At 52.7% G+C, this 27,028-nt stretch overlaps 3 protein-coding genes, 1 non-coding gene and 1 pseudogene across 12 annotated transcripts in view; 2 read left to right on the forward strand and 3 right to left on the reverse strand.

Moving 5' to 3' along the window:
• The first annotated feature begins 852 nt into the window (after nucleotides 1-852).
• LOC143266834 (H-2 class I histocompatibility antigen, Q10 alpha chain-like) lies at nucleotides 853-25,748 on the forward strand. 6 transcript variants are annotated; one of them, XM_076557274.1, is made up of 8 exons: nucleotides 853-1,063; nucleotides 1,266-1,535; nucleotides 1,755-2,030; nucleotides 3,550-3,825; nucleotides 3,953-4,063; nucleotides 4,232-4,264; nucleotides 4,413-4,460; nucleotides 25,668-25,748. In XM_076557274.1, exons 1-8 carry the CDS (start codon nucleotides 868-870, stop codon nucleotides 25,670-25,672), a joined length of 1,215 nt encoding a protein of 404 aa, XP_076413389.1. In that variant the 5' UTR covers nucleotides 853-867; the 3' UTR covers nucleotides 25,673-25,748. The 6 variants fall into 6 exon arrangements, with proteins under 6 accessions (XP_076413389.1, XP_076413390.1, XP_076413388.1 ...); XM_076557275.1 differs by lacking the exon at nucleotides 25,668-25,748 and adding an exon at nucleotides 4,597-5,021 and having other exon boundaries at nucleotides 3,953-4,054; XM_076557273.1 differs by lacking the exon at nucleotides 25,668-25,748 and adding an exon at nucleotides 4,597-4,733.
• Nucleotides 7,899-27,028, reverse strand: part of LOC143269898 (vacuolar protein sorting-associated protein 52 homolog) — a 42,553-nt pseudogene continuing 23,423 nt past the window's right edge. The window contains exons 8-18 of the transcript XR_013046689.1: nucleotides 12,703-12,760; nucleotides 12,061-12,194; nucleotides 11,559-11,714; nucleotides 11,009-11,127; nucleotides 10,417-10,564; nucleotides 10,145-10,240; nucleotides 9,953-10,060; nucleotides 9,729-9,794; nucleotides 8,984-9,095; nucleotides 8,654-8,772; nucleotides 7,899-8,502 (exon numbers count right to left, since the gene is read on the reverse strand). The product of XR_013046689.1 is annotated as a vacuolar protein sorting-associated protein 52 homolog (transcript). The remainder of the gene's footprint in view (nucleotides 8,503-8,653; nucleotides 8,773-8,983; nucleotides 9,096-9,728; nucleotides 9,795-9,952; nucleotides 10,061-10,144; nucleotides 10,241-10,416; nucleotides 10,565-11,008; nucleotides 11,128-11,558; nucleotides 11,715-12,060; nucleotides 12,195-12,702; nucleotides 12,761-27,028) is intronic.
• Nucleotides 12,785-22,167, reverse strand: LOC143269907 (vacuolar protein sorting-associated protein 52 homolog). The gene is made up of 6 exons (XM_076557328.1): nucleotides 20,520-22,167; nucleotides 14,905-14,957; nucleotides 14,717-14,792; nucleotides 14,479-14,546; nucleotides 14,091-14,266; nucleotides 12,785-13,600 (listed from the first exon to the last, which is right to left on the reverse strand). Exons 2-5 carry the CDS (start codon nucleotides 14,905-14,907, stop codon nucleotides 14,189-14,191), a joined length of 225 nt encoding a protein of 74 aa, XP_076413443.1. The 5' UTR covers nucleotides 14,908-14,957; nucleotides 20,520-22,167; the 3' UTR covers nucleotides 12,785-13,600; nucleotides 14,091-14,188.
• On the reverse strand, nucleotides 13,041-13,151 carry LOC143270049 (U6 spliceosomal RNA). The gene has a single exon (XR_013046923.1). It is a non-coding gene; the product is annotated as a U6 spliceosomal RNA (small nuclear RNA).
• LOC121820847 (H-2 class I histocompatibility antigen, Q10 alpha chain-like) lies at nucleotides 21,978-26,041 on the forward strand. 3 transcript variants are annotated; one of them, XM_076557293.1, is made up of 8 exons: nucleotides 21,978-22,072; nucleotides 22,275-22,544; nucleotides 22,822-23,097; nucleotides 24,618-24,893; nucleotides 25,020-25,124; nucleotides 25,301-25,333; nucleotides 25,483-25,530; nucleotides 25,668-26,041. In XM_076557293.1, the coding sequence occupies exons 1-8, from the start codon at nucleotides 22,009-22,011 to the stop codon at nucleotides 25,670-25,672; spliced, it is 1,077 nt and encodes a 358-aa protein (XP_076413408.1). In that variant the 5' UTR covers nucleotides 21,978-22,008; the 3' UTR covers nucleotides 25,673-26,041. The 3 variants fall into 3 exon arrangements, with proteins under 3 accessions (XP_076413408.1, XP_076413409.1, XP_076413407.1); XM_076557294.1 differs by lacking the exon at nucleotides 25,483-25,530 and having other exon boundaries at nucleotides 25,668-25,800; XM_076557292.1 differs by lacking the exon at nucleotides 25,668-26,041 and having other exon boundaries at nucleotides 25,483-25,657.

Below are 27,028 nucleotides of genomic sequence, written 5' to 3' on the forward strand. Positions count from 1 at the left end.
TGAACCCTGTCTACACACCATGGCTCCCTGTGTCCACACACTGCCATGGTACAGTTGCTATATTGAATAAATCACAGTGAGAAAGGAACTGTAACTAATAATGAAGCAGAATAATGACGATGGTGTGGTAGAAGTTACATAACCTGTGACCTCTCATTCTCTGTGACCTTCACCCACACTTTATGAGCTGATGAAATGAAGGAGATGAATGTCACAGGCCTGTGGAGCCCTGGGTCTCATAACAGCTGGCTCCTGAGTTCCTCAGGCCTGTGCAGTGTGGACACTGGGCAGAGGTAATTCTCATGGCAGAGGTACTCACTGGGGACGTGAGGTTTCATCCCTGTTCTGTAGTGTGGAAAAATATAAATTTATAAATTTTTTGTTTCTGTGGATTTTGAGTTGATGTCTTCAAATCCCAGCCACACATAACTGAAGTAGAAAGTGAAAGCAGAGGTGAGTGGGACTCCAGCACGGAGAGTCACAGATAACACAGGGTCAAAAGTGCTTGACCAGAGCTGTGAAAACTCCAGTCACCTCCCGATGCAGGTGTCCACGGCAGCCCCACAACGTCACCAGGACCCCGACAGCACCTGTTTCCGTGAACATTCATTTTAAGTGCTGTGTGTATTTTATCTGGAAACTCCGTGCTCTTAGGTTTCATCCTGACTAACCTGAGGAGACAGTTGTCCTTAGGCGGCTCAGAGACACCGTGACAAACAGCGCTCCTTCCCGCAGCACAGGGTTCAGCAAAGTCTCAGTCCCCAGGCGGTAAGGTCTGGGGTGGGAGCCCAGGGCTGGGGATCCCCAGGTCCCCAGTTTCACTTCTCCAGCTCCTGACCTGTGTCGGGTCCTTCTGCCCGGACACTGATGACAACTGTACTGTTTGCACCCCCATTGGGTGCCGAGATCCCGGAGAACCAATCAGCGTCGCCGCGGTCACGGGTTATAAAGTCCACGCAGCCCGCGGAACTCAGACGCCCCAGATCCGAGATGGGGGCGATGGCTCCGCGCACGCTGCTCCTGCTGCTGGCGGCCGCCCTGGCCCCGACCCGGACCCGCGCGGGTGAGTGCGGGGTCGGGAGGGAAACGACTCTGCGGGGAGGGCGGGGGCGGCCCCGGGGAAGCCGCGTCCCCGCGTCGCCCAGCCAGACCCTCCCGCCCTTCTCCACCGCGTCCCGAGCCCCGCGCCCTGCTCCCCTCCCGGCCCGCGCACCCGCCCGGGGTCCCGGAAGGAGGGTCGGGGTCTCACCGCGCGCCGCCCCCAGGCTCGCACTCCATGCGGTATTTCAACACCATCGTGTCCCGGCCCGGCCTCGGGGAGCCCGGGTTCATCGCTGTCGGCTACGTGGACGACACGCAGTTCGTGCGCTTCGACAGCGACGCGGAGACTCCGAGGATGGAGCCGCGGGCGCCGTGGGTGGAGCGGGAGGGGCCGGAGTATTGGGAGAGGGAGACACGGACCGTCAAGAACGAGGAGCAGACTTTCCGAGTTGGCCTGAGGACCCTTCTAGGCTACTACAACCAGAGCGAGGGCGGTGAGTGACGCGGGTCGGAGGTCACGACCCCTCCGCGTCCCTACGTACGGGCCCCGAGTCGCCCCGGGTCCCGGGTCCAAGGTTCGGGAGGAGAGTCGGGGACCGGGACCCGGTTTCCCTTTCGGTTTAGGGAAGTCCGCTGGTGGGCGGGGCCGCGGGGCGGGGCTGGTGGGCGGGGCTGACCTCGGGTGGGCGGGGCTGACCCCGGGGTCCCCGCAGGCTCTCACACCATCCAGAGGATGTTTGGCTGTGACATGGGGTCGGACGGGCGCCTCCTCCGGGGGTACAATCAGTACGCCTACGACGGCCGCGATTACCTCGCCCTGAACGACGACCTGACGACGTGGACGGCGGCGGACACGGCGGCGCAGATCACCCGGCGCAAGTGGGAGCAGGCTGGTTATGCAGAGAGATACAGGACCTACCTGGAGGGCCGGTGCGTGGAGTCGCTGCGCAGATACCTGGAGAACGGGAAGGACGCGCTGCAGCGCACAGGTGCAGGGCCGCGGGCAGCTCCTCCCTCTGCCCTCGGGCTGGGCTCAGTCCTGGGGAAGAAGAAACCCCTCAGCTGGGGTCATGCCCCTGTCTCAGGGCAGACAGTGTCCCTGGGTCTCCTGATTTAGCATGGCAGGGACCGCACTGATCCCCAGGCTCAGCCTTCTCCCTGGACAGCTGCAAATCTGTCTCAGAGGAGGGAGAGGAGATCCCGACCTAACCACAGTGGCTCCTGCAGTCTGCAGCCGCTGTCAGCCATGGCCTCTCCAGGCCGGGGTCTCTGCCCACACCAGGGTCTGTGGAAACTGAGTCCTGTCACCTGAGTGTGTCAGCCTTACACGCCAGGACCGGAAGTCTCCTTTACCTGATGGGAGACATGGACGCCCCTACCCTAGGCTGGTTCCAGAGTTTCTAGAACTTTCGAAAGATATATTCTCCCAAATCCCTGTGGCTGAGATTTGCATCCCTCACACTCCAATTACGTCTATTCCCAGAATGGCCACCTGAGCACTTATGGGGTGCCCTGGACAAATACTAAATTGTGGGGGCTTTTTCTTTTTTTTTCTTCCTTCCCTTTTTCTTTTTTAAGTTGTCATTTTGCTTTTAGTCAGTTTTTTTCCCCCTCACTGGGATGATACTGTTTCTCTCTCTCCCCCTCATTTTATCATCTGTATCAGTCTCCACAGGAGCCAGGGGGAACTGCTAATCTGGATACTTAGACAAGTCAGTGTTTCCTTTACACTAGAAAGGTTCCTGTGAGCTTAGACTGTTTTCTGCCATATGAACATCCAGAGCCCTCCTGCTCTCCCTCAGTCCCAACAAGTCACAGTGTTGCTCAGTGGATTAGGAATTGAACTTCCTCAGAGACAGGGTCTTCTGCAGCTCCAGGACAGGAGTGACAGGGACGATCCACACACCCCTGTGAGCACCGCTGTGTCCCAGGGAGTGCTGCCCTGGGCTCCACAGCACACTTCCAGGGGTCCTGGTGACAATACCTTGTGTCTTGTCCCCCAGAGGCAGGGCTTGGGGAGTCATTTTCTCTGGCTGAGTGTCAGAGGTTCACTACAATTCTGCTGTACAATTTGGTGATGGCTGTTCACTGGACAGACAGTTATGCTGGTCAGCAAGAAGGCCACAGTGGTTGTGCCTCAAAGGTGGAAGCAGGAGTTGGTGGCACCCTTCATGTAGCCCTTGTACCTGATTTCTTATTTTGATATAAATTACTAACATATATAAATTATTTTCCTTTCATTCTTTTACCACCTAACTAATGCTGTAGAACATCACATGAGGAAGACCATGCTGACCTGTTGGCTCACGTGGATTCCCTCTTAGCTACTGAGTCCCCCCAGGAAATTGTGCAGTTCTGTGATGAGGGGACCAGCTCTACCTAAGGTCACTAGTGTGATGACAGAATTGTCCAAACAGACACAGTTTAGTGTCAGCATTGGTTTAACTTTGTCTTTGCAGATTTCAGTTTATCTTATTAAGTGTAGGATTTCTTAAATCTTCCACACAGATCCCCCAAAGGCATATGTGACCCATCACCCCACACTGAACGGAGACGGCACCCTGAGGTGCTGGGCCCTGGGCTTCTACCCTGCTGAGATCTCCATAACCTGGCAGAGGGATGGGGAGGAACAGACTCAGGACACGGAGCTGGTGGAGACCAGACCTTCTGGGGATGGAACCTTCCAGAAGTGGGCAGCTGTGGTGGTGCCGTCTGGGGAAGAGCAGAGATACACATGCCATGTGCACCATGAGGGGCTGACACAACCCCTCACCCTGAGATGGGGTAAGGAGGGTGTGGGTGCAGAGCTGGGGTCAGGGAAAGCTGGAGCCCTCTGAAGACCCTGAAAAGGATCAGGGCTGAGAGCTGGGGTCATGACCCTAAAGTTCCCCTCCTGTCCTTCCCTTCTCAGAGCATCCTCAGTCCACTGTCCACATCTGGGCAATCATTGCTGGTGTAGCTGTGATCATTGGAGCTGTGGGGGCTGCTGTGTGGTGGAGGAGGAGAAACACAGGTAGGAAAGGTCAGGTCTGGTTCTCTCTCAGCCCCTTTTAGAAGTGTGCTCTGCCTCACTAATGGGAAACATCCACACCCCTCATTGCTCCTGTCTCTGACCTGAGTCTGCTGTCAGTTCTGGAAACTTCCTAGGGTCGGGGTCTTCCCTGGTCTCTCACAGCTTTTCTCCTCACAGGTGGAAAAGGAGGGAACTATACTCCAGCTTCAGGTAAGTGTGGGGAGCAGGATTGTTCCTGAGGCCCTTGGAGTGAAGCTAGTTATTTTGGGAGCTCTGCCAACCCATAATACCTCCTCCAGTGAAATCTTCTAGAGGCCATGTTTTCACCTTCCTGTGACTATATATAATTTCACCCTAGGCAGGGACAGTGCCCAGAGCTCTGATGTGTCTCTCCCAGGCTGTGAAGGTGACACTCTGGGGACTGATTTGGGGAGGGAAAGTGGACCTGATTGGGTTCAGGGACTCCCAGAATTACCTCTGAGTGAGTGGTGGGTTGTTGGGATGTTGTCTTCACAGTGATTGTTCATGACTCTTGTTTGTAGCGTGAAGACAGCTGCCTGTCCTGACAGAGTGACAGAGATGTGCTCAGGTCTCTCCTGTGACATCCTGAGCCACTCAGTTCACTCTCAGCAACAGTGTCTGATGTTCCCTGTGACCCTGTGGGCTCAATGTGAAGAAATGGGGAGCCCGGCCCCCCCTGCACACCAGGACCCTGTCCCTGCACTGCCTGTGTTCCCTTCCACAGCCAACCTTCCTGGCCCAGCAGGCAGGAGGGGACATCTCCATCCTGTCACCTCCATGCTGCCCTGAGCTGCAGCCCCTGACTCCCCACTGAAAATAAGAATCTGAATGTGAACGTGGTTGTTCATGTCCTTGATCTGACAGGTGGATTGATGAATAAATTAAATGATTGAAATACTTAGAGTTTGTGGATGAAATAAATGGCAGCATGGAGAACCTTCCAGAATCTGTGTTCTTTGTGCCGTGTGTATCTGGTGGACAAGATGAGGCTGTGGGAGCTGAGTGTGAACAGGACTGTGCCCAGGTGGAGCTCAGTCCATTGTTGGCTGTGACATGGTCACTCCTCAGCTCTGTCACCTCCTGGCTCTCTTCTCTTCATCACTTGAACCACATGCTGAGAGTCTGTGATCACAGGGACACTGGGATGACAGAGCCTTGTCCTGTCCCCAGGATTGTGGGCAGCCAGGGCTGCTGTGACAGGTCAGCCTGGGCTCTGACCTGGCCACGGCTCTTCACACCGTCTTCTCTGTTTATTTCTTGTCTTTTTAGTTTGTATGGAGGACTAGGCCTCTTCTTGTTCCTGTGAGTGGTCCTTGCCACCTTATCCCTTGGGGTCCCTGAGTGACAGCATTAAGAGGTGTTTGTCTATCCTTTTTCCTTCAAGAACAAAGTAGGCCCCTGACTCAGGAGACTGGGCTGAGGAGATGAACTTCAGTCTTCTGAGCTCCTGTCTCCTTCCAGGCTCCTCCCTAGGGTTCTGTCCTTCTCCCCATCTTTCAGAATATAATCCGGGTTGTAGGATGGGCAGAGAGGAGGGATCCACAGGGTCTCGTCTCAGTCTGTCCTGTTGGAGCTGGGTTCTGCCCAAGGTCCCCTCCCCCTCCGACTCTGGGAATCCTGGTGCTGCCCCCAGTGGTGACTCAGGGATTTACAGGCTGAGTGGACTGGAGATTTAAGTTTATTTAAAAGACATAATCCAGGGACTGCAAAGATGGCTCAGGGGTTAAGAGCACTTGCTGTTCCTGCAGAGGACCCGGGTTCGAATCACAGCACCCACACCATGGCTCACACCATACATAACTCCTGTTCCATGGCTTCCACTGTCCCTGTGGACACCAGATAGGCACATGGTACAAACACATACAGCCAAGAAAAATACGCATAGACATACAATTAATGAACCTTTTATAAAATAGATTGTGGAAACACCAGAGATGGAAATTACTTCACCCTTGCTCCAGGTTCCGGCCCTTGCTGTTTTCTCTTCTACGTTTGTGACCTAGAGTCAGGAGTTCCAGGAACCTTAGCTGAGATGTTTGAAGACCAAGAAGGTGACAATCTCTGTCATGATGCAACCACCTTTGTCTTGTGAGGGATGATGACTTCCAGTGCCTGGGACCCAGCAGACATTCAGACCCAATAAATGTTTGATGAATGAATAAAAATAAACAGGATCATGGATCAAAGACAGAAAGGCAGGTGGAGAGGGAGGGAGGGCTTTGCTGAGGGGAAGCTCAGGTGACTCTGACCTCAGTGTGAGGGGACCTGGTGCTGCACCCGACACACCAGCATGTGGCCTGAGGTTGTGTTAATCAAGGGAGCTTCTGTAGAAGAGGGAGGTGAGGGTGTGAATTCTCTAGATTGAAACATCCCTGCTGGAGCCAGGAGGAGCTGAGGAGGCTCAGGAAACACAAAAAGCCACAGGTTCACAGAGCTGACACAATGTAGCGCTTCCCTCTCAGGGTTAAACCAGCTGCAGCTCCTGAGGGAGAGGAGACTGTTGAGTGGAGCTGCTGGGAGCTGTGCAGGGGACTGCAGTGATGCAGCTGGGTGAGTGACATGCACACTGGGGTGGGCAACCCAGTGGTTATCCCCTGACTGCTGTCTGCCTGGCGAGCTTTCTGCCACTGAACGACATTCCCCACCCCCACCCACTTTTTTTTTAATTTCTAAAGATTTATTTATCTCATGTACATGGCCGTCCAGCTGCAATACACATTCATGCCAGAAGAGGACACCAGATCCCATTATACATGGCTGTGAGCTGTCATGTGATGCTGGGAATTGAACTCAGGACCTCTGGAAGAGCAGCCAGTGCCCTTAACTGCTGAGCCATCTCTCCACCAGCACTTTTACTTTTAAGACCTGGTCCAGGATGGCCTTGAACTGACTCTGTAACCCAAGCAGGTTTTCCATCCCATGCCTCAGTCTCCCAGTTAGCTGGGATTACAGGTCTACAAACCACACTGGCTTTTAAGGCTTGGTCAGGGTTGTGGATGGTGGTGACTCACGCCTTTAGTCCAAGCACTTGGAAGGCAGAGGCACGTGATCTCTGTGAGTTCGAGGCCAGCCTGGCCTACAGAGTGAGTTCCAGGACAGCCAGGGCTGCAAAGAGAAATCCTGTCTTGAAAACCCCCAAAAGACTTGGTCAAGGATGTTCCTTCAATCTAGAGCAGTGGTTCTCAACCTGTGGGTCACGAACCTTATGGGGTTGAAAGACCCTTTTATAGGGGTTGCTTAAGACCATCAGAAAACACAGATATTTACATTAGGGTTCATAACAGTAGCAAAATTATGACATAGCAATGAAAATAATTTTGAGGTTGGGGTCACCACAACGTGAGGAAATGTATCAAAGGGTCGCAGCGTCAGGAAGGTTGAGAAGCTCTGTTCTGCAGTTCACTGGACACATCAGCAGGGCAGCAGGAAGGGCCACATGGAAAAGACAGGACGCATGCTCTGGAGCCAGGTCCACCCCGGCCCCATATGGGTGCAGGGGTGCAGGCCCTCCCCTCAGAGGAGCCGTGACAGCCACTTAGGGGCTCAGACAGACAATCCCAGAGTCGTGTGGACTTTCCCACGGTAGCCTCAGGACAGGGCCCAAAGCTGTCCATGTCCCCAGGCCTTGTGACATGTGCCACCTTCCTGGAGAGCTACAGAGCAGTCCCTCCTGAGCAACCACCCACCCTGGGTCAGAAACAGTGACGGACCGAGGTTACCACCCCGCCTTCTTCCTCATGCCCCCCAGGCTGGGAACCGGAGAGGTCTACAGGAAATAAATGATGGAGAACTCGAAGGCGTCAGGACAAAGGAAGGGACGCTGTCACAGTACATTAAGTGCTTATTATTGCCTACAGACAGACAGACAGACAGCCTGAACCCCCAGCCAGGAGGTGATGGGTTAGTGTTCAAGTGGAGACCGCAGACCACCAAGCTACAAGAGAGGGAAGGCCGCCTCCACTGCCCTGTCCTAAGATTGAGAGTCGATCAGAGACTGAGGTGGGGGAGCTTTCACAGGTGTGAACGCACAGGGGAGGAGGGACAGGGACAGGAATGATAACATCCCCTCCACGTCCAGGGAGGAGCAGACTTGCACACACTCTGCTGAGGCAGAATCCTGCAGCGGAGGTGGTGAGGAGTGTGGGAGCCTGAGAGACAACAGGAAGGGGAAGGGGACCCAGGGGACGGAGTGTGACATGCAGAGCCCGTGGGAGCCGCCAGGTCCCAGTGTCAGTGTGTGACATTCAGAGCGCATGGGAGCCGCCACCCCGGACACCCAGTCAGAAGTTGGGCTTGTGTTTCTTGAGCTCCACCAGGAGGTGATGAATGTTGATGAGCTCCGCCCTGGCCGGCAGCGCCCTGAGCTGAGGCTGTGCCAGCACCCGGTGGAAGCGATGGTAGAGCTGGATCAGCTGGGTCAGCGCCCCCTGCACAGAGGGGAGTCGGGGGTCAGACAGACCGGGGCAGGACGGTCAGAGCTTCACAGCTCAGACACAGCTGGTCGCTGACCTTCCCAGAGGAAAGAGCGAGAAAACACCCAAGCGTGGGACACGGGCAAAGAGCTGGGGTGGCAGGTACCTGGATGATGCTGGTTCCATTTCGGAAGTTGGTGAAACTCCGCATGACATCCTGACTCAGAGACTCCACGGAGGCCTTCCAGGAACTCCCAAAGCCCCGGATCAGCTGAGTGACCCGGGCTGCCACAGGAGGACAGAGAGTGTCAGAGAGAGACCAGGCCTGGGGACCATCCACCACGGCAAGGTCTGCCCGGGGCACAGCCATGCTCACCATCAAGCTGGGCTTCCCTGCTACCCCCCAGCCAGGTCTTCCCTGCTGTGCCACCTGTAAGCTGCCACCTCACTGTCCTTTCCAGTCACCTCCCCACAGTCCCTGACAACAGCCTCATACCTTCTTCCCCTCGAAGTCGGTCGGCCTGTCCTCGCTCAATCAAACCTTCAGCCTCCTTCACAAAGGCCACCAGACCCCCGAAGGGGGGAGACAGCAGCTCTTCAATGAATTCCTAGAGAGACATGCCAGTGGGAACAGAGTCAGGAGTCCAGGGGACAAAGGACCCCAGCCTGGAGTGGGACGACTAGGAGGTAACGCTCTACAGAGCAGCCGGCCTCCGTGAGCTTCCACTTTTAGGTGGTGGTCTGACAAGGTGTAGAGGAAGACCCAAGGATTGTCTCTTCCAAAACCAAGAGCCGATGAGCTGGCTCGGGGGGAAGAGCTGGCCACTGACCCCAGAACACAAAGTGGAGAAGCAAGAGAGGAGCCCAGTCCTGAAGTTGTCCTGACTCCATGTGCTTCAAGACATGTGCTGCACACGTGCTCACACATACATGTAGACACACACATTGACACACATACACACAGACACACACACACAGACACACACACACACACAGACACACACACACACACACACAGACACACACACACACACACACTAATAATCCCCTGCAGAGCAGAACTGGTTGTTTTGACATGTGCACACACATACATACACAGTTATAGTTTTATTTTGCTGTTAAGTTATTAACATCATAGAAAAATTAAGTGAACCAGACGAGCAACAAGGCAGTGAGTCGTAATGGCTGCACACTGAGGTCTGCCCACCAGCACCAGGTCTCCCTCCACGCCCAGGCCCTACCTGTGTGCGAGCATTGAGCAGCTGCTGGAAGCTCTCCACCTCCTTGCTGTCCTCAGCTGCCCGCTCCTGAGGAAGACACCAGGAGGAGGAACTTGGGAGCTGCCTCAGGCCAGCACCCCCACCCCCATCCAGTCAGGCCACCCTGAGGACACTGCCAGAATCAGGGCTAAAGCACTGAACTGTGAGGCTGACAGCCCTGGGGACCCCCGGGGGAGCAGCCTTACCATCAGCACACCCAGCATCATGTCGTAGTTGTTGATCAGAAACACAAGCTGCTCCTTCCTGGACGAGAACTCCGCAGCCACTCAGAGGACAAAATTCTCCACCTCCACCTGCACAAGCCACACAGAGGCAGGAAGGAGAAAGCCAGATCACAGGCCCCGCCCCCTGAGGGAAGTCTGTCCTGCCAGCCCCACCTGTAACTGTCCCAGCAGCTGCAGGGTGCGCTCATTGGGGATGGTCTGGTTGATGCTCACAAGCGCAGAGGAGAACTCAGCATAGCGGCGTGTGATCTAGGAGCAGGTGGGAAGACTCCCATCAGCCTGCCTGGCAGACACAACCTCCCAGCTGCCTCTGCAACTCCTGTCCCCAGTCTCTCCCTCCTCCTGCAGTGACCACCCCACCACTGAGGTGGCCACCACACCACTGAGGGTGACCACCCCACCACTGAGTGTGGCCACAAGATCACCTTGTGACCCTCACCAGCCCTCACATAGTGGGGCCGAGTGTCCAGGACCCCAAGGCGCTGGGGGTCGGTGCTGCGGACACTCTGGACATTCATCTCCAGGATCAGCTCAAAGCGAGGCCACAGCAAGGCAAGCACCTGCTCCCAGTACCTGCGGGCTTAATCAGAATCACAGGTCAGCTGGCTGGGGGGCGGGCAGGCCGGGGGAGTGCAGCGCTTCAGGGGAATGGTGAGCGTGTGTGTGTGTGTGTGTGTGTGTGTGTGTGTGTGTGTGTGTGTGTGTGTGTGTATGCGCGTGTGGCCGATGCTGCCTCTGGGACACACACAGGAGGGGGAAGGATATCAGGTGAGGAAGAGTCAGGGTCAGGATGGAATTGTCTGTGTAAGATAAAAGGCTGGAGCTTGGCCGGGCGGTGGTGGCGCATGCCTTTAATCCCAGCACTCAGAAGGCAGAGCCAGGTGGATCTCTGTGAGTTCAAAGCCAGCCTGGTCTACAGAGCAAGATCTAGGCACCAAAACTACACAAAGAAACCCTGTCTCAGGAAAAAAAAAAAAAACTGAAGCCTTTAGGCACCCAGGCCCGGGGCTCAGTGACCTGTCCAGGGCAGGGACATCCCTCTTGGCTGCGATGTTGCGGAATCAGAGAACGATGTGGATACAGAGGAAAACAGCAATGGCGTCGTAGCAGTCGGCCAGGTAGGACTCCAGGTGTTTCTGTGGCACAGCGACAGGCAGGCAATGGAATGTCAGTTTGCTGTTCGGGTGGCTGTGAGCAAACGGATGGACATTTCTACGGGACAAGGCCCTGGCTAGGGAGACCCCTCCTTCCCTGTCCACAGGCCCCTCCAGGGGCCCTGACTTGCTCACAGGCCTCCACTCTGTAAGTTCCTCACAGCGGAAGCCAGGGCTGAGCTTGGGATGGAGGCAAAGGGCCAGGATTTAGAGGTGTTGCTCTCTGCTGTGGAAAAGCAGAGGAAGTAACAGGATCCCCGAGTCCTGAGGGTTCCCTAGGGGGTCATGTTGTGAGATAAAGGTTTACACTCTTTAGAACGGGACACCCCTGATTTCAATACTGCTGCTTGTGACCCCATTGGCTGTGGATGAGCCCTGAGAATGGAGGGTAAATGACAGAATCCGGGGCTTACCAGAGTCATGGCGAGTGTGCGGCCCATGACAGCATGGAACAGGTCATGAGCAGCTGGGCCAGATACGACAAAGAATTCACAGATGAAAAGTTATTCACGGCAGGAATTGTCGAGGAGGGCGTAGTGCTGACTGCGGAAGAGAGCCTCGAACGGATACTATGGGGCAGAGAGAAGGGTGGGGTCGCACACTGGCCCCGTGGATGTGGGGCCTCAGCACATCTCACGACACGAGAGCTCAGAAGACCCCACACACCTGACCTCCAGGCTGGGAGGACTGCCCTGAACAGGCACTGAAGAGGGGCACAGGACACAGGAACGCCCTCTCTCCGGCTGCTGCTGCCCCCACATCCTCTTCAGCCCCTGACAGTCACCCCATGAGCAGTCTCCCTCTGTGTGCCTCAGTGCATGGCTCCTAGCCCCCCACATCACAGCAGGCCAGGGGCCCCAAAGTCCCCACCTGAGGGGATTCAACCCCCACCATAGAGGGGTAGAATCGTCATACCCTCTGCTCTCCACGCTGGGCAGTGTGGGGCACCAGGATGGGGGCCTCGAGTTCAGTGGGGGAGATGACAGCACCCCGGGTCCCCAGGGTGAAGATGGTGTTCCTGCTTCGGAGGGACGGCTTCGAGAAGAATCGTGACCAGGTCAGAGTCAGGGAAATCACCGAGACCGACCACACCAGGCCCATGGAGCCAAGACCTGAGGGAGCCCAGAAGCTAACTATGACCGGGACACCCCTTTCCAGAACCAGGGCCTTGCCTCATCTGACACCTGTAATGGGCGTCAGGGAGTCTACAACCTCTGGGAGGGGAAGATCTGGCTCTCACATCCTCAAAGGTTCCACCCCACAGAGAGGGTGAAAAGCAGAACCCTTGGGCTGGGGCCAGGCACTCGCCTGTGAGCTTAACCTGAGGCTCCTTGATCCAGGACATCTTTCTTTCTTTCTCTTTCTCTCCTTTTTTTTTTTTTTTTTTTTTTTTTTTGGTTTTTCAAGACAGGGCTTCTCTGTGTAGTTTTGATGTCTGTCCTGGATCTCGCTCTGTAGACCAGGCTGGCCTCGAACTCACAGAGATCCACCTGTATCTGCCTCCTGGGTGCTGGGATTAAATGTGTGAGCCCCCACTGCCCAGCTGATCCAGGATATCTTTCTTTGCTGTGTCTTCCACACCCATTAGATCGTCTTTCTCGGCAACTTCCTAGTACTAGAGAAAATAACAGAGAGCTGAACCATGGCTCCTCACCACCAGCGGGAGATGACAGACGTGAAGGTAAAGGTAATGGAGAGAATACTTTGGTTGTTTTATGTTTTGTTGGTTGAGTCAGGGTCTCTCTGAGTAGCCCTGGCTGGTCTGGAACTCACCCTGTAGTTCACTCTGTAGAACTCACAGAGGTCCGTCCGCCTGCCTCTGCCTCCCGAGTGCAGGGTAAAATCGCTTACCACCAGGCCCTGCCTTATGTTTTCAGGTGTTTTTCTTTATTTTTTTAAGTATGGAATGCTTTACGAATTTTCATGTCATCCCTTACACAGAGGCCATGCTAATCTTCTCTGTACTGTTCTAATTTTAGTTTCTATGCTGTTGGTTTTTGAGACAGGGTCTCATGTATCTCAGGATGGCCCCAAACTCCCTTCATAGCAGAGAACGACTCTGAAATTTCCGATCTTTCCTCTGCCACTTCCTGAGTGCTGGGACAGCAGACAAGGGCCATCACGCCAATGTCTGCAGGGCTGGGGAGGGAACCCGGGGCTCTGTGAACGCTAAGCAAACACTCTACCGACTGAGGCACATCTCTAGCCTCCTTAGATTTTCAGGGGAATGAGAGGGCCAACATGCACCGCCCGGAGGGAAGCAGTGGGGGTCATGGGAAGTGACCCGAGGGGTCCACTCCCCACCTTGACCCGGAGCCGGTCCAGCACGCCTCTGACGTCTGCACAGGCAGCTGTGCCTCTGGCCTCCTGCTCCCTGACTGCGGCTGCCTTGGCGTCCAGCTCCTGCAGCTGCTCCAGGATCCTGGCCTCTGTCACCGGAGCTTCCAGAATTGCTCTGAGGAGCAGGGGGACAGGGTGATCAGAAGGGACCCTCAACAGTCCTGAAACACCCGAACCACACCCCTCACCGCTCATGTCTTTCCTACCTTTCTCCATTATCTCATACCCTCATTATATGCACCAAGTTTTCAACCCCTGATCCCTGCCCCCCACAGGTCCCCACTACACACCTGACCATGGATCACTCCTAACCTATGTCCTATCCTGTGGTGGCTAAAGCGGGTTAGGAGTTATTAACCCATCTGTTAATTTCTAGAATGCACTTCTTTTTTTTAACAAAATCCCACTCTGCAGTCCAATCTGGTGACCTGCAGCAATCCTCCTGTCTGGACCTCCCGAGCCTGAGATTACAGGCATGAGCCAGCACACCTGGTTTCTAGACTGCACCTGACAAACCTCAGCCTAGACCCGTGTTATAAACTGGGTAGGTAACCCAGGCCAACCACCTGCTCTGGACGGTATGACCTTCCCAGTCAGCAACTCACGTGACCAGAGTAGAGGGCACCACTAGCCCATCTACAAGTTCCCCAAGTCTCTGCCGAGCTGCCTGTGAGTTACTAAGTCGGATGTTCACGGCTCCTGACTACTCCTGCAGGGTCCGGATCTCAGAGCTGATGGAGGTGAGGTCACTCTGAAAAGCTCCCAACATCTGCTCCATGGGCTACAGGGAAGGCAGAAAACACTGTGGGCATGCACAGGGTTGACGGGGACAAGTGTGCCACCAAGTGTCTGAGTGAATAACCCCAGTCAACAGCCCAGGAGGGTGGGAGATCTCATTGCCCAAGGGACACAAACTACTAACAACAACAAAACCAGGAGCAGAGGGCGTGACGGGTCCGAGCTTGTCAGGGGCCACAGCCGAGGGCCACTGACCTCCAGGACAGCATCGCAGGCTGTGATCTGATTGTGCAGAGACGCTATGTTCTCACTCTCTTGGATGTCTGACCCACAAAAGTCAAGGGCTTCACGGTGAACAAGGAGCTCTGCAGACCAGCAGCACCTCCTCCTGAATTCTCCCCAAAGTGACAGAAACCCGAGAGATGCCATTCCATTCAGCTACCTGCATCACACCTCTCCGAACCCCATGTGGCTCCCCTCTGCTGGAGGATACAGTCCCGGATCGATTTCTGCTCAATCTGCTGCAGCTCCAGCTCCACCTGCTTCGAATAGTGTCGCAGATCCACACCCTGGGGAAATGACCATGAGAAGTCAGGACGAAGTCACAGGCAGGCCAGAGGGGACACCAAGGTGACATTCGAGGGGAAGGTGGGGGCAGATGGGCATAGGGGAGAGCCTCACCATTCTGAGAGCCTCCTTCACCAGTTCATCCTCCAGATTTGCCTGGATGTGAACTGGAAAGAGACATTTATTGGATGCCCCAATGTTAGAGAGGAACTTTGGGTGACTGTCCTGGCAGCCTGATGTCCCTGTCATTAGGTAAAATTTCACCCTTCTGGGGTCTTTGATGGACTTGAAGACTAAATAGTTATAATTATAGTTTTCCTTAGTTACAATAGAAAGTAAATTAGATACAAAACTTTAGACTCTCTAAGATAAGATAGATAATTAAGTACTTTCTCTAATTTGCCAAATGCAAATGGATTAGATAGTGTAATTCTTACTTAATAACTCTTTTTATTGTATATAATCTCACTATGTTAAAGTTAAAACCTTTTTTAATTAGACAAAAGGGGGAATGCTGTGGAATAATCTGTAATGATTTGTCACTCAAATTGGTTTAATAAAATGCTGACTGGCCAGTAGCCATGCAGGAAATAGAAGCAGGGTGACCAAATGAAGGATGATGGGAAGGGGAAGGGTGGAGTCAGGAGTCACCAGCCAGATGCAGAGGGAGCAGGAGATGAATGTGCCACAGTAATAAAGGTACCACTATGTGACAGAGCATAGATAAGGCATATGGGTTAACTTAAAATATAAGAGTTAGCTAGTAACAAGCCTCTGCTACTGACTGAGCATCTATAATTCACAACCAGCCTCTGAGTCAGTTATTTGGGGCCAGGCAGTCGAGTCAGGAAAAGCATCATTTACAACATTCCATTTTCCTAACAGGTCACTTGCTTCAGGATGGCGGAGAACATGGTAAACTAGTAGATTCCATGATCATGGGCCAACTGTCCCACTTCTCTGGCTGTGAAGTGAGTTCTTTGGTCAGAAGCAACACTGTGTGGAATACCATGGCAGTGGACAAGGCATGCTCTAAATCCATGGATGGTGGGTTTGGCAAGGCATTATGTGTATGAATGGCAAATCCATAACCAGAATAAGTATCCACTCCAGTAAGGATAAAGTGTTGTCCTTTCCTTGGAGGAAGTGGTCCATGGGTTTGTAGAATCTCTCTGCATCTAAGGAAAGCAGCTGAGGCCTGTCGTGTGTATCAGGGTGTCCCTGCATGGACGACCTGAGAGGCCATTGTGTGAGTGAATGATAGTCATGGGCACCTCTCATGGACTGGTCCTAAAACTCTGTGGAACCAGCCTGAGAGAGAAGTGTGTTGCAGTCAACAGAACTGAAAGGAGTTGGAGATCTGAAGAGTGTTTTGACATCAGAGATGGAGATGCAGATTTGGAGTTTGCCACCTGGTTTTTGGTCTTGCTTTGGCCCAGTATTTCCTCATTATGCTCCCCTTCCTTGCTTTTGGACTGGTAATGTATATCCTGTGACACTGTGTGATGGAAGTATGTGATCTGCTTTTTTATTTTGATTTTTACAAGGAATTGGAGTTAAGAGATTTCGTGAGTCACAGAAGAGACTTTGAACTTTGGACTTCACAGTGTTGAGACTGTTACAGACTATGGTGACTTTTGAAGTTGGACTGAATGCATAATTTGCATTATGATGTTACTACAAGGCTGTGTGGGCCTAGGAGTAAAATGTCATGGTTTGAATAAAAATGACCCCACAGGCTCATGAATTTGGATGCTAGGTTATCAGGGAATGGCACTGCTTAAGGAAGATTAGGAGGTGTGGAGTCAGTGTGGCCTTGCTTGAGTACATGTGTCACTGGTGATGGCCTTTGGTTTTCAAAAGCCCAAGCCAGGGTTAGTGGTTCTCTCTCTTCCTGATGCCTGAGGATCTGGATGTAGAACTCCCAGAAACTTCTCCAGAACCATGTCTGCCTCCATGTTGCCAAGGTCTCCATCATGATGATAATGGACTAAACCTCTGAAACTGTGAGCAAACCCCAATTAAATTCTCTCCTTTATAAGATTTGCCATGTTCATGGTGTCTCTTCGCAGCAATATAACACTGGCTAAGACAGCTTCTTATTTATTTCATACCTGGAAACACCATGATTAATCCAGCACCAAAAGTCCATGTGAATCATGCCACCATAAAATTAACTTTGCCTGTGCTGACCATTACAGTAGCTATGATCACCTTGTCTTTAGCAATTCCATGCTGCCATTTGGACCCTGATATCTTTGGACCCAAGTAAACTCATTCCCTTTAATTCATCCAACTGAGCAGCAGTCTCTCAGCCCTAAGATCTGGCTCAAGGAAAAGGGTGACAACAAGACTCTGGAAACGTGCTGGTGCCCCCTCATCGTTTTGTGTCTTACAGAATCAGTGAAGAGCAGGTCTGCTGGGTCTTCCCATGGTGGAGGAGTAGTTTTTATACAGCACACACACTCTAGCATTGCAATTTCCCTGAGTCTTAGAATCCCTTCATCAACACTAAGCCAAGGGATATCAGGCATCTCCAAGTCCTTATCAGTAAGCCATCTTTGACAAATGCTTCAGCCAACCATTCAGACAATCTTTTGACACCTTTACAAACTGTGGGAGCTTCCATATTCAATCTAGAATCTGCAATTAGAGAGCCCACATCAATAAACTCAGTCTGACCCAATTTCAATGTTCAATCCACCATTATCCCACACCCTAAAATCCATTCCCACACATATCCCCAGACTTCTGCTGGAATGAATTAGCATACTCATTAAACTCTTTAGCAGTGTAGTGGCCCCCCTCAGGCACTAAGCTTCTCCCTTCTCCCTTCCCCAAAGATCCTGCTCTGCCTGCAGTCTGGTGAAGGTCTAGAGGCAACTGTTGGTGGGATCTGAGGGAAATCAGGATTGTCTTGCCTGGTATTTCCTTCAGAGAAAGTCACCACTGGCTTAACACACAATGAAGGATTAATTTGTTCAGTCAAAGGTGTATTCAGGAGGTGGGGCTGAGGGTAGAGAGACTACTTCCTCAGGTGAGATAAACCCTGAGAATCTGAGGGGTCAAACTTCTCAGTGTCAGTAGGGTCCTGCCACACATTCGAATCCCAAGTTACAGGACCTCATTCTTTACCAATTAATGCCCTTACTTTAACAGCTGATACTCTTCATGGCTGGGACGTGAATTTTTGCTGTCATTCAGCCAACCTTATAATGAGGGCTTCAGTCTGATTTTCTGCAACGTGAGCTCTGTGGCTGCTGGAGCGAAGATTCTCTTTCAGGTCACACTTAGAAACCTCTAGACTGTTTATTCCCATCTGGAGCATGTCAATTTTATCACTGTGTTAACTGTTGTCATTAGTGTCTTAGTTTGAGTTTTTATTGCTGTGAAGAGACACCATGACCACGGCAACTCTTATAAGTAAATATTTAATTGAGGTGGCTCCCTACAGTGTCAGAGGTTCAGTTCAGTATCATGGTGGGAAGCATGGCAGCATGCAGGAAGATGTGGTGCTGGGCCGGAGAGTCCTACATCTTGCAAGCAACAGGAATTTGACTGTCACACTGAGGGAAGCTTGAGCAAAAGAGACCTCAAACCCTGTCCCATAGTGACACACTTTCTCCAACAAAGCCACACCTCCTAATATTGCCACTCCCTTTGGGTGCCATTTTATTTCAAATCACCACACTAAAACATTAGAACTTGGTAGATTTTATCATAGAGCTCATTCCTTTCCTTAGTAAATTTAATCCACAGATGCTAAGAGCAAGAGACCAGCATCATCATTTTCCTTATTTTTCTACAAACTGTTAAGAGTTTTATACAGAATAAACAAATCCATTGTGGTCCACAATCGGTGGATCAGGAAAATCAAATGCATTAATCTCCTTAAGCATGTAAAATAGTTCACACCATTAGCATTCAGTGCTCTTCCAGCTTCCAGGAGACGCATCAGTAACTGGAAAGGCTGTGGTAGCTTGTTCTGCTTCTCTGATCTTCTAGCTTTAACCCAATACCTGGCTCTGGGTTTGATTTTATTAAGAAGAACTTTTAAGATTCATGTTACACTCTGCAACAGCAACAGGTGCTCTTAACCCCTGAGCCATCTCTCCAGCCCCCATTGGAGATTTCACAGAAGGACACCACACAGCCTGCCTCACAGCAAGATGGCAGACAAGATGGATGACCAAGAGAGAAACTGGATTAAAAGGAAGAGACAGTGTTAGTGCAGAACTGAGAAGGGAGGGCTGCTGGTACTGATGGGCTGAGGACTGAAGGAAAAGGGCAGGAGGTGACAGAGGCAAAGGGGAGATCCTAACACAGTGGGGTCCTCCTGTTTGAGGGTGTTTGTCCACAGGTCACAATGGACACATCTGCAGAACCCTGCAGGGCATCTTACATCTGCACTGAATGCTGTGGTGATTTGAATGAGAATGGCCACCCAGGCTCAGAGGTTTGGATAGTGCTGTGGGTATTGTTCTGTATAAATAAACCACTGATGGGCCAGTGGTCAGGCAGGAGGAAGTATAGGCAGGACAAGGAGGAGAAGAATTCTGGGAAGTGGAAGGCTGAGTTTGGGAGACACTGCAGCCGCCGCCATGACAAGCAGCAAGTTTCCTGGTTCACAGTGTCTTCTTACAGCTCTAGAAAAGTAATTAAGCCAGGTGTGTGACACAAGCCTTTAATCCCGGGACTTGGGATGCACAGGCAGGTGGGTCTGTTGTGGAAGATTATTTTTTTAACTATATAAAGACGTGTTACATTTGTTTATGTTGTATTTGTTTAATCATGTAAAGATGTGCTGCTGTTTCTGTAGCAAGAGTTTCTGCAGAACTCTGTAGCTGATTTGATTCTGGAGTGTTAGTACCAGCTTTGATCTGCCTTTTGTGAATGCTACCTTTTGTGTAAGGTACCTTAGGCTTGAGGTATGTAAATCTTACCATGATTTCCTAAAGGTTCAAAGCCTATGCAAAAGTTGGTTGTAGGAGGAAAACAGAGATGTCCTGGGCCTGGCAATTGCTTTGCCATTTGTGTCTTTGGACAGCCTTAGATAAGAGGTTTTGGTATATGGAAATTGACTTGCTAAGGATGTAAATTGTATAGCCATGAAAATCCTTTTTGCAAAGCTACAGTTGGTCAGTTGGCCAGAGGCTGACTCCCCTGTTGTCACAAAGGCTAAAATTCATCCTAGAGTGACCATATTTTCCACGGACCCACAAGAACTGAACACAGCACAACACATGTCTCACCTTGCCTTCCTAAGGCACCTGATTCGTCTAATAAAAAGCCGAACATCCAATGGCTAGGCAGAGGAGGGATGGGCGGGGCTGGGGCGGAGAGAAAAGAGAAGAGGAAGAAAAGAAGGGGGAGAAGGACAGGATAGGTCAGCCAGACAACCACCCAGTTACCCAGCCAGTCACAGAAGAAACAGAAAAGTAACACACACTAAAGGAAGGAAGTAATGGTAAAAAGCCCAGAAGAAAAACATAGATGAAGAGAAACAGGTCCACTTAACTTGGAAAAGCTGGCTAGAGATAAGTTTAAGCTAAGGCCAGGCATTCATAACTAATAGTAAGTCTCTCTGTCATGATTTGGGAACTGGTCGGTGGTCTGAAAGAAAGCCTGCTTCATGTCTCTGTGAGTTCAAGGCCAGCCTAGTACTAAAAAAAAAAAAAAAAAAAAATAGGACAAGAAAACACCAGGAGAGACCCCCAGGCCAGACTCACTCAGTTCTCTCCTCAACCTTCCTCTTCCTCCTTCTGAAGAGAAGAAGGATTCCCTGGATCTTCTAGAAGAAAAGTCACTTCTGGGAATCTAATGGCAAATATGCGTGTTGGGGATGCAGTGGAGAGATGCTTCTCTTTAAAGCAGAGGTGCTGGCCTGCAAGCACCACACAGACTCCCACAGAGACCAGGCTCCTGTGTTCACCTGCAGGGGCAGCTCCCACTGCCAAGCCTGATGCTCAGGAATCTCATCTGTAAATTGAGATTTTTTTTTTCCTCTTCACTCAGGATCGTGTCTTCACAGCCTGGTGCTCACACTCAGACCCTAGTGTTCTCCCCAGATGATCCTCTGTGGCTCCAGGTGGTTGTGTTTTACATGGATCTTCAGTCCATAGTCCTGAGATGTCTGTGTGGACCTGGTCTTTGTCTCAGCACAGTGGACCCCCTTCTCCACTGGGAAGAGACCCCCGTGGAGACCAAGCACAGCAGGGCACTGATCCCTGTCTACACGCCATGGTTCCCTGTGTCTACACACTGCCACTGTACAGTTGCTTTAGTGAATAAATCACAGTGAGAAAGGAACTGTAACTAATAATGAAGCAGAATAATGACGATGGTGTGGTAGAAGTTACATAACCTGTGACCTCTCATTCTCTCTGTGACCTTCACTCACACTTTATGAGCAGATGAGATGAAGGAGATGAATGTCACAGGCCTGTGGAGCCCTGGGTCTCATAACAGCTGGCTCCTGAGTTCCTCAGGCCTGTGCAGTGTGGACACTGGGCAGAGGTAATTCTCATGGCAGAGGTACTCACTGGGGACTTGAGGTTTCATCCCTGTTCTGTAGTGTGGAAAAAAATAAATTTATATTTTTTTTTTCTGTGGATGTTGACTTGATGTCTTCCAATCCCAGCCACACATAACTGAAGTAGAAAGTGAAAGCAGAGGAGAGTGGGATTCCAGCACTGAGAGTCACAGATAACACAGGGTCAAAAGTGCTTGACCAGAGCTGTGAAAACTCCAGTCACCTCCCGATGCAGGTGTCCACGGCAGCCCCACACCCTCACCAGGACTCCGACAGCACCTGTTTCCGTGAACATTCATTTTAAGTGCTGTGTGTATTTTATCTGGAAACTCCGTGCTCTTAGGTTTCATCCTGACTAACCTGAGGAGACAGTTGTCCTCAGGCGGCTCAAAGACACCTTGACAAACAGCACTCCGTCCTGCAGCACAGGATTCAGCAAAGTCTCAGTCCCCAGGCGGTGAAGTCTGGGGTGGGAGTCCAGGACTGGGGATCCCCTGGTCCCAGTTCCACTTCTCCAGCTCCTGACCTGTGTCGGGTCCTTCTGCCCGGACACTGATGACAAGTGTCCTGTTCTCACCCCCATTGGGTGCCGAGATCCCGGAGAACCAATCAGCGTCGCCGCGGTCACGGGTTATAAAGTCCACGCAGCCCGCGGAACTCGGACACCCCAGATCCGAGATGGGGCGATGGCTCCGTGCACGCTGCTCCTGCTGCTGGCGGCCGCCCTGACCCCGACCCGGACCCGCGCGGGTGAGTGCGGGGTCGGGAGGGAAACGACTCTGCGGGGAGGGCGGGGGCGGCCCCGGGGAAGCCGCGTCCCCGCGTCGCCCAGCCAGACCCTCCCGCCCTTCTCCAGCGCGTCCCGAGCCCCGCGCCCTGCTCCCCTCCCGGCCCGCGCACCCGCCCGGGGTCCCGGGAGGAGGGTCGGGGTCTCACCGCGCGCCGCCCCCAGGCTCGCACTCGCTGCGGTATTTCCACACCATCGTGTCCCGGCCCGGCCTCGGGGAGCCCCGGTTCATCTCTGTCGTCTACGTGGACGACACGCAGTTCGTGCGCTTCGACAGTGACGCGGAGACTCCGAGGATGGAGCCGCGGGCGCCGTGGGTGGAGCGGGAGGGGCCGGAGTATTGGGAGGAGCAGACACGGATCGCAAAGGGCACCGAGCAGACTTTCCGAGTGAACCTGAGGACCCTGCTCGGCTACTACAACCAGAGCGAGGGCGGTGAGTGACGCGGGTCGGAGGTCAGGACCCCTCCGCGTCCCTACGTCCGGGCCGGAGTCGCCCCGGGTCCCGGGTCCGAGGTTCGGGAGGAGTCGGGGACCGGGACCCGGTTTCCCTTTCGGTTTAGCGGAGTCCGCGGGTGGGCGGGGCCACGGGGCGTGGCTGACCACGGGTGGGCGTGGCTGAACGCGGATGTGCAGGGCTGACCGCGGGTGGGCGGGCCCGAGGGGGCGGGCCCGACCTCGGGTGGGCGGGGCTGACCGAAGGGTCCCTGCAGGCTCTCACACCATCCAGGTCATGTATGGCTGTGACATGGGGTCGGACGGGCGCCTCCTCCGGGGGTACAATCAGGACGCCTACGACGGCCGCGATTACATCGCCCTGAACGACGACCTGAGGACGTGGACGGCGGCGGACACCGCGGCGCAGATCACCCGGCGCAAATGGGAGCAGGGTGGTGTTGCAGAGAGACGGAGGGCCTTCCTGGAGGGCGAGTGCGTGGAGTGGCTGCGCAGATACCTGGAGATCGGGAAGGACACGCTGCAGCGCACAGGTGCTGGGCCTCGGGCAGCTCCTCCCTCTGCCCTCGGGCTGGGCTCAGTCCTGGGGAAGAAGAAACCCCTCAGCTGGGGTCATGCCCCTGTCTCAGGGCAGACAGTGTCCCTGGGCCTCCTGATCCAGCATGGCAGGGACCGCACTGATCCCCAGGCTCAGCCTTCTCCCTGGACAGCTGCAAATCTGTCTCAGAGGAGGGAGAGGAGATCCCGACCTAACCACAGTGGCTCCTGCAGTCTGCAGCCTCTGTCAGCCATGGCCTCTCCAGGCCGGGGTCTCTGCCCACACCAGGGTTGTGGAAACTGAGTCCTGTCATCTGAGTGTGTCATCCTTACACGCCAGGACCGGAAGTCTCCTTTCCTGATGAGAGACATGGACGCCCCTACCCTAGGCTGGTTCCACAGTTTCTAGAACTTTCCAAAGATACTTTCTCCCAAATCCCTTTGGCTGAGGTTTGCACCCCTCATACTCCAATTACATCTATTCCCAGAATGGCCACCTGAGCTCTTATGGGGTGCCCTGGACAAATACTAAATTGTGGGGGGCTTTTTCTTTTTCTTTTTCTTCCTTCATTTTTTTTTTAAGTTGCATTTTGCTTTTACTCAGTTTTTTTATCCCCCTCACTGGGATGATACTGTTTCTCTCTCTCCCCCTCATTTTATCATCTGTATCAGTCTCCACAGGAGCCAGGGGGAACTGGTAATCTGTATAATTAGACAAGTCAGTGTTTCCTTTACACTAGAAAGGCTCCTGTGAGCTTAGACTGTTTTCTGCCATATTAACATCCAGAGCCCTCCTGCTCTCCCTCAGCCCCAACAAGTCACAGTGTTGCCCCAGTGGCTTAGGAATTGAACTTCCTCAGAGACAGGGTCTTCTGCAGCTCCAGGACAGGAGTGACAGGGACGATCCACACACCCCTGTGAGCACCGCTGTGTCCCAAGGAGTGCTGCCCTGGGCTCCATAGCACACTTCCAGGGGTCCTGGTGACAATACCTTGTATCTTGTCCCCCAGAGGCAGGGCTTGGGGAGTCATTTTCTCTGGCTGAGTGTCAGAGGTTCACCACATTTCTGCTGCACACTTTGGTGATCTCTGTTCACTTGGACAGACAGTTATGCTGGTCAGCAAGAAAGCCACAGTGGTTGTGCCTCAAAGGTGGAAGCTGTAGTTGGTGTCACCCTTCATGTAGGCCTTGTACCTGATTTCTTATTTTGATATGAATTAATAACATATATAAATTATTTTCCTTTCATTCTTTTACCACCTAACTAATGCTATAGAACATCACATGAGGAAGACCATGCTGACCTGCTGGCTCATGTGGATTCCCTCTTCGCTACTGAGTCCCCCCAGGAAAATGTGCAGCTCTGTGATGAGGGGACCAGCTCCACCTGAGGTCACTAGTGTGATGACAGAATTGTCCAAACAGACACAGTTTAGTGTCAGCATTGGTTTAACTTTGTCTTTGCAGATTTCAGTTTATCTTATTAATTGAGGGATTTATTAAATCTTCCACACAGATCCCCCAAAGGCACATGTGACCCATCACCCCACACTGAAAGGAGACGGCACCCTGAGGTGCTGGGCCCTGGGCTTCTACCCTGCTGAGATCTCCATAACCTGGCAGAGGGATGGGGAGGAACAGACTCAGGACACGGAGCTGGTGGAGACCAGACCTTCTGGGGATGGAACCTTCCAGAAGTGGGCATCTCTGGTTGTGCCTTCTGGGGAGGAGCAGAGATACACATGCCATGTGCACCATGAGGGGCTGAAACAACCCCTCACCCTGAGATGGGGTAAGGAGGGTGTGGGTGCAGAGCTGGGGTCAGGGAAAGCTGGAGCCCTCTGAAGACCCTGAAAAGGATCAGGGCTGAGAGCTGGCATCATGACCCCTGACTTCCCCTTCTGTCCTTCCCTTCCAGAGCCTCCTCAGTCCCCTGTCCACATCTGGGCAATCATTGCTGCTGTTGTAGCTGTGATCACTGTAGCTCTGGGGGCTGTTGTGTGGTGGAGGAGGAGAAACACAGGTAGGAAAGGGCAGGTCTGGTTCTCTCTCAGCCCCTTTTAGAAGTGTGCTCTGCCTCACTAATGGGAAACATTCACACCCCTCATTGCTCCTGTCTCTGACCTGGGTCTGCTGTCAGTTCTGGAAACTTCCTAGGGTCGGGTCTTCCCTGATCTCTCACAGCTTTTCTTCTCACAGGTGGAAAAGGAGGGAACTATACTCCAGCTTCAGGTAAGTGTGGGGAGCGGGATTGTCCCTGAGGCCCTTGGGGTGAAGCTGGAGTATTTGGGGAGCTCTGCCAACCCATAATACCTCCTCCAGTGAAATCTTCTAGAGGCCATGTTTTCACCTTCCTGTGACTATATATAATTTTTCCCTAGGCAGGGACAGTGGCCAGAGCTCTGATGTGTCTCTCCCAGGCTGTGAAGGTGACACTCTGGGGACTGATTTGGGGAGGGAAAGTGGACATGATTGGGGTTCAGGGACTCCCAGAATCCCCTCTGAGTGAGTGGTGGGTTGTTGGGATGTTGTCTTCACAGTGACTGTTCATATCTCTTGTTTGTAGCGTGAAGACAGCTGCCTGTCCTGACAGAGTGACAGAGATGTGCTCAGGTCTCTCCTGTGACGTCCTGAGCCCCTCAGTTCACTCTCAGCAACAGTGTCTGATGTTCCCTGTGACCCTGTGGGCTCAATGTGAAGAACTGGGGAGCCCAGGCCACCCTGCACACCAGGACCCTGTCCCTACACTGCCTGTGTTCCCTTCCACAGCCAACCTTCCTGGTCCAGCAGACAGGAGGGGACATCTCCATCCTGTCACCTCCATGCTGCCGTGAGCTGCAGCCCCTGACTCCCCACTGAAAATAATAACCTGAATGTGAACTTGGTTGTTCACATCCTTGATCTGACAGGTGGATTGATGAATAAATTAAATGATTGAAATACTTAGAGCTTGTGGATGAAATAATCGGCAGCATGGAGAACCTTCCAGAATCTGTGTTCATTATGCTGTGTGTATCTGGTGGACAAGATGAGGCTGTAGAAGCTGAGTGTGAACAGCACTGTGCCCAGGTTGAGCTCATTCCATTGTTGGCTGTGACATGGTCACTCCTCAGCTCTGTCACCTCCTGGCTCTGTTCTCTTCATCACTTGAACCACATGCTGAGAGTCTGTGATCACAGGGACACTGGGATGACAGAGCCTTGTCCTGTCCCCAGGATTGTGAGCAGCCAGGACTGCTGTGACAGGTCAGCCTGGGCTCTGACCTGGCCATGGCTCTTCACCCTGTCTTCTCTGTTTATTTCTTGTCTTTTTAGTTTGTATGGAGGACTAGGCCTGTTCTTGTCCCTGTAAGTGGTCCCTGCCTCTTTATCCCCTGGGGTCCCTGAGTGACAGCATTAACAGGTGTTTGTCCATCCTTGTCCCATCAAGGCCCAACTAAGCCTCTACACTCAGGAGACTGTGTGCTGAGGAGATGAACTTCAGTCTCCTGAGCTCCTGCCTCCTTCCAGGCCCCTCCCTGAGGTTCTCTCCTTCTCCCCATCTTTCAGAATCTAACCCGGGTTGTAGGATGGGCAGAGAGGAGGGATCCACAGGGTCTCATCTCAGTCTGTCCTGTTGGAGCTGGGTTCTGCCCAAGGTCCCCTCTCCCTCCCTGGCTCTGGGAATCCTGGTGCTGCCCCCAGTGGTGACTCAGGGATTTTCAGGCTGAGTCTATTGTAGAACTAAGTTTATTTAAAAGGAATGCTTGCCTTCTTGTGGGTGGGAGTCAGGGTTGGGAGGAGGAGGAGGCAGGATGGGTGGGCGGAGGGAAAAGGGGGATCTTTGACTGGTGTTAAAATGAATGATAAAAAATTTTAATAAAGAAAATAAAAGACATAATCCAGGGAATGCAGAGATGGCTGAGGGGTTGAGAGCACTTGCTGCTCC

The sequence above is a fragment of the Peromyscus maniculatus genome, chromosome 21 (genome assembly GCF_049852395.1).
Source record: "Peromyscus maniculatus bairdii isolate BWxNUB_F1_BW_parent chromosome 21, HU_Pman_BW_mat_3.1, whole genome shotgun sequence".
Taxonomy (NCBI): Eukaryota; Metazoa; Chordata; class Mammalia; order Rodentia; family Cricetidae; genus Peromyscus; species Peromyscus maniculatus.

What these genes read in the sequence shown, in the direction of transcription:
- LOC143266834 (XM_076557274.1), top strand. Translation starts at nt 868, where the DNA reads ATGACAACTGTACTGTTTGCACCCCCATTGGGTGCCGAGATCCCGGAG. An exon ending in CCCGACCCGGACCCGCGCGG is followed by an intron (nt 1,064 to 1,265) that starts GTGAGTGCGGGG and finishes CGCCGCCCCCAG; the next exon opens with GCTCGCACTCCATGCGGTAT. An exon ending in GGACGCGCTGCAGCGCACAG is followed by an intron (nt 2,031 to 3,549) that starts GTGCAGGGCCGC and finishes TCTTCCACACAG; the next exon opens with ATCCCCCAAAGGCATATGTG.
- LOC143269907 (XM_076557328.1), bottom strand. An exon ending in GCAGAAATCGATCCGGGACT is followed by an intron (nt 14,547 to 14,716) that starts GTATCCTCCAGC and finishes TTTGTGGGTCAG; the next exon opens with ACATCCAAGAGAGTGAGAAC. An exon ending in CCTGCGATGCTGTCCTGGAG is followed by an intron (nt 14,267 to 14,478) that starts GTCAGTGGCCCT and finishes CCTTCCCTGTAG; the next exon opens with CCCATGGAGCAGATGTTGGG.
- LOC121820847 (XM_076557292.1), top strand. Translation starts at nt 22,009, where the DNA reads ATGGCTCCGTGCACGCTGCTCCTGCTGCTGGCGGCCGCCCTGACCCCG. An exon ending in CCCGACCCGGACCCGCGCGG is followed by an intron (nt 22,073 to 22,274) that starts GTGAGTGCGGGG and finishes CGCCGCCCCCAG; the next exon opens with GCTCGCACTCGCTGCGGTAT. An exon ending in GTGGAGGAGGAGAAACACAG is followed by an intron (nt 25,125 to 25,300) that starts GTAGGAAAGGGC and finishes TTCTTCTCACAG; the next exon opens with GTGGAAAAGGAGGGAACTAT.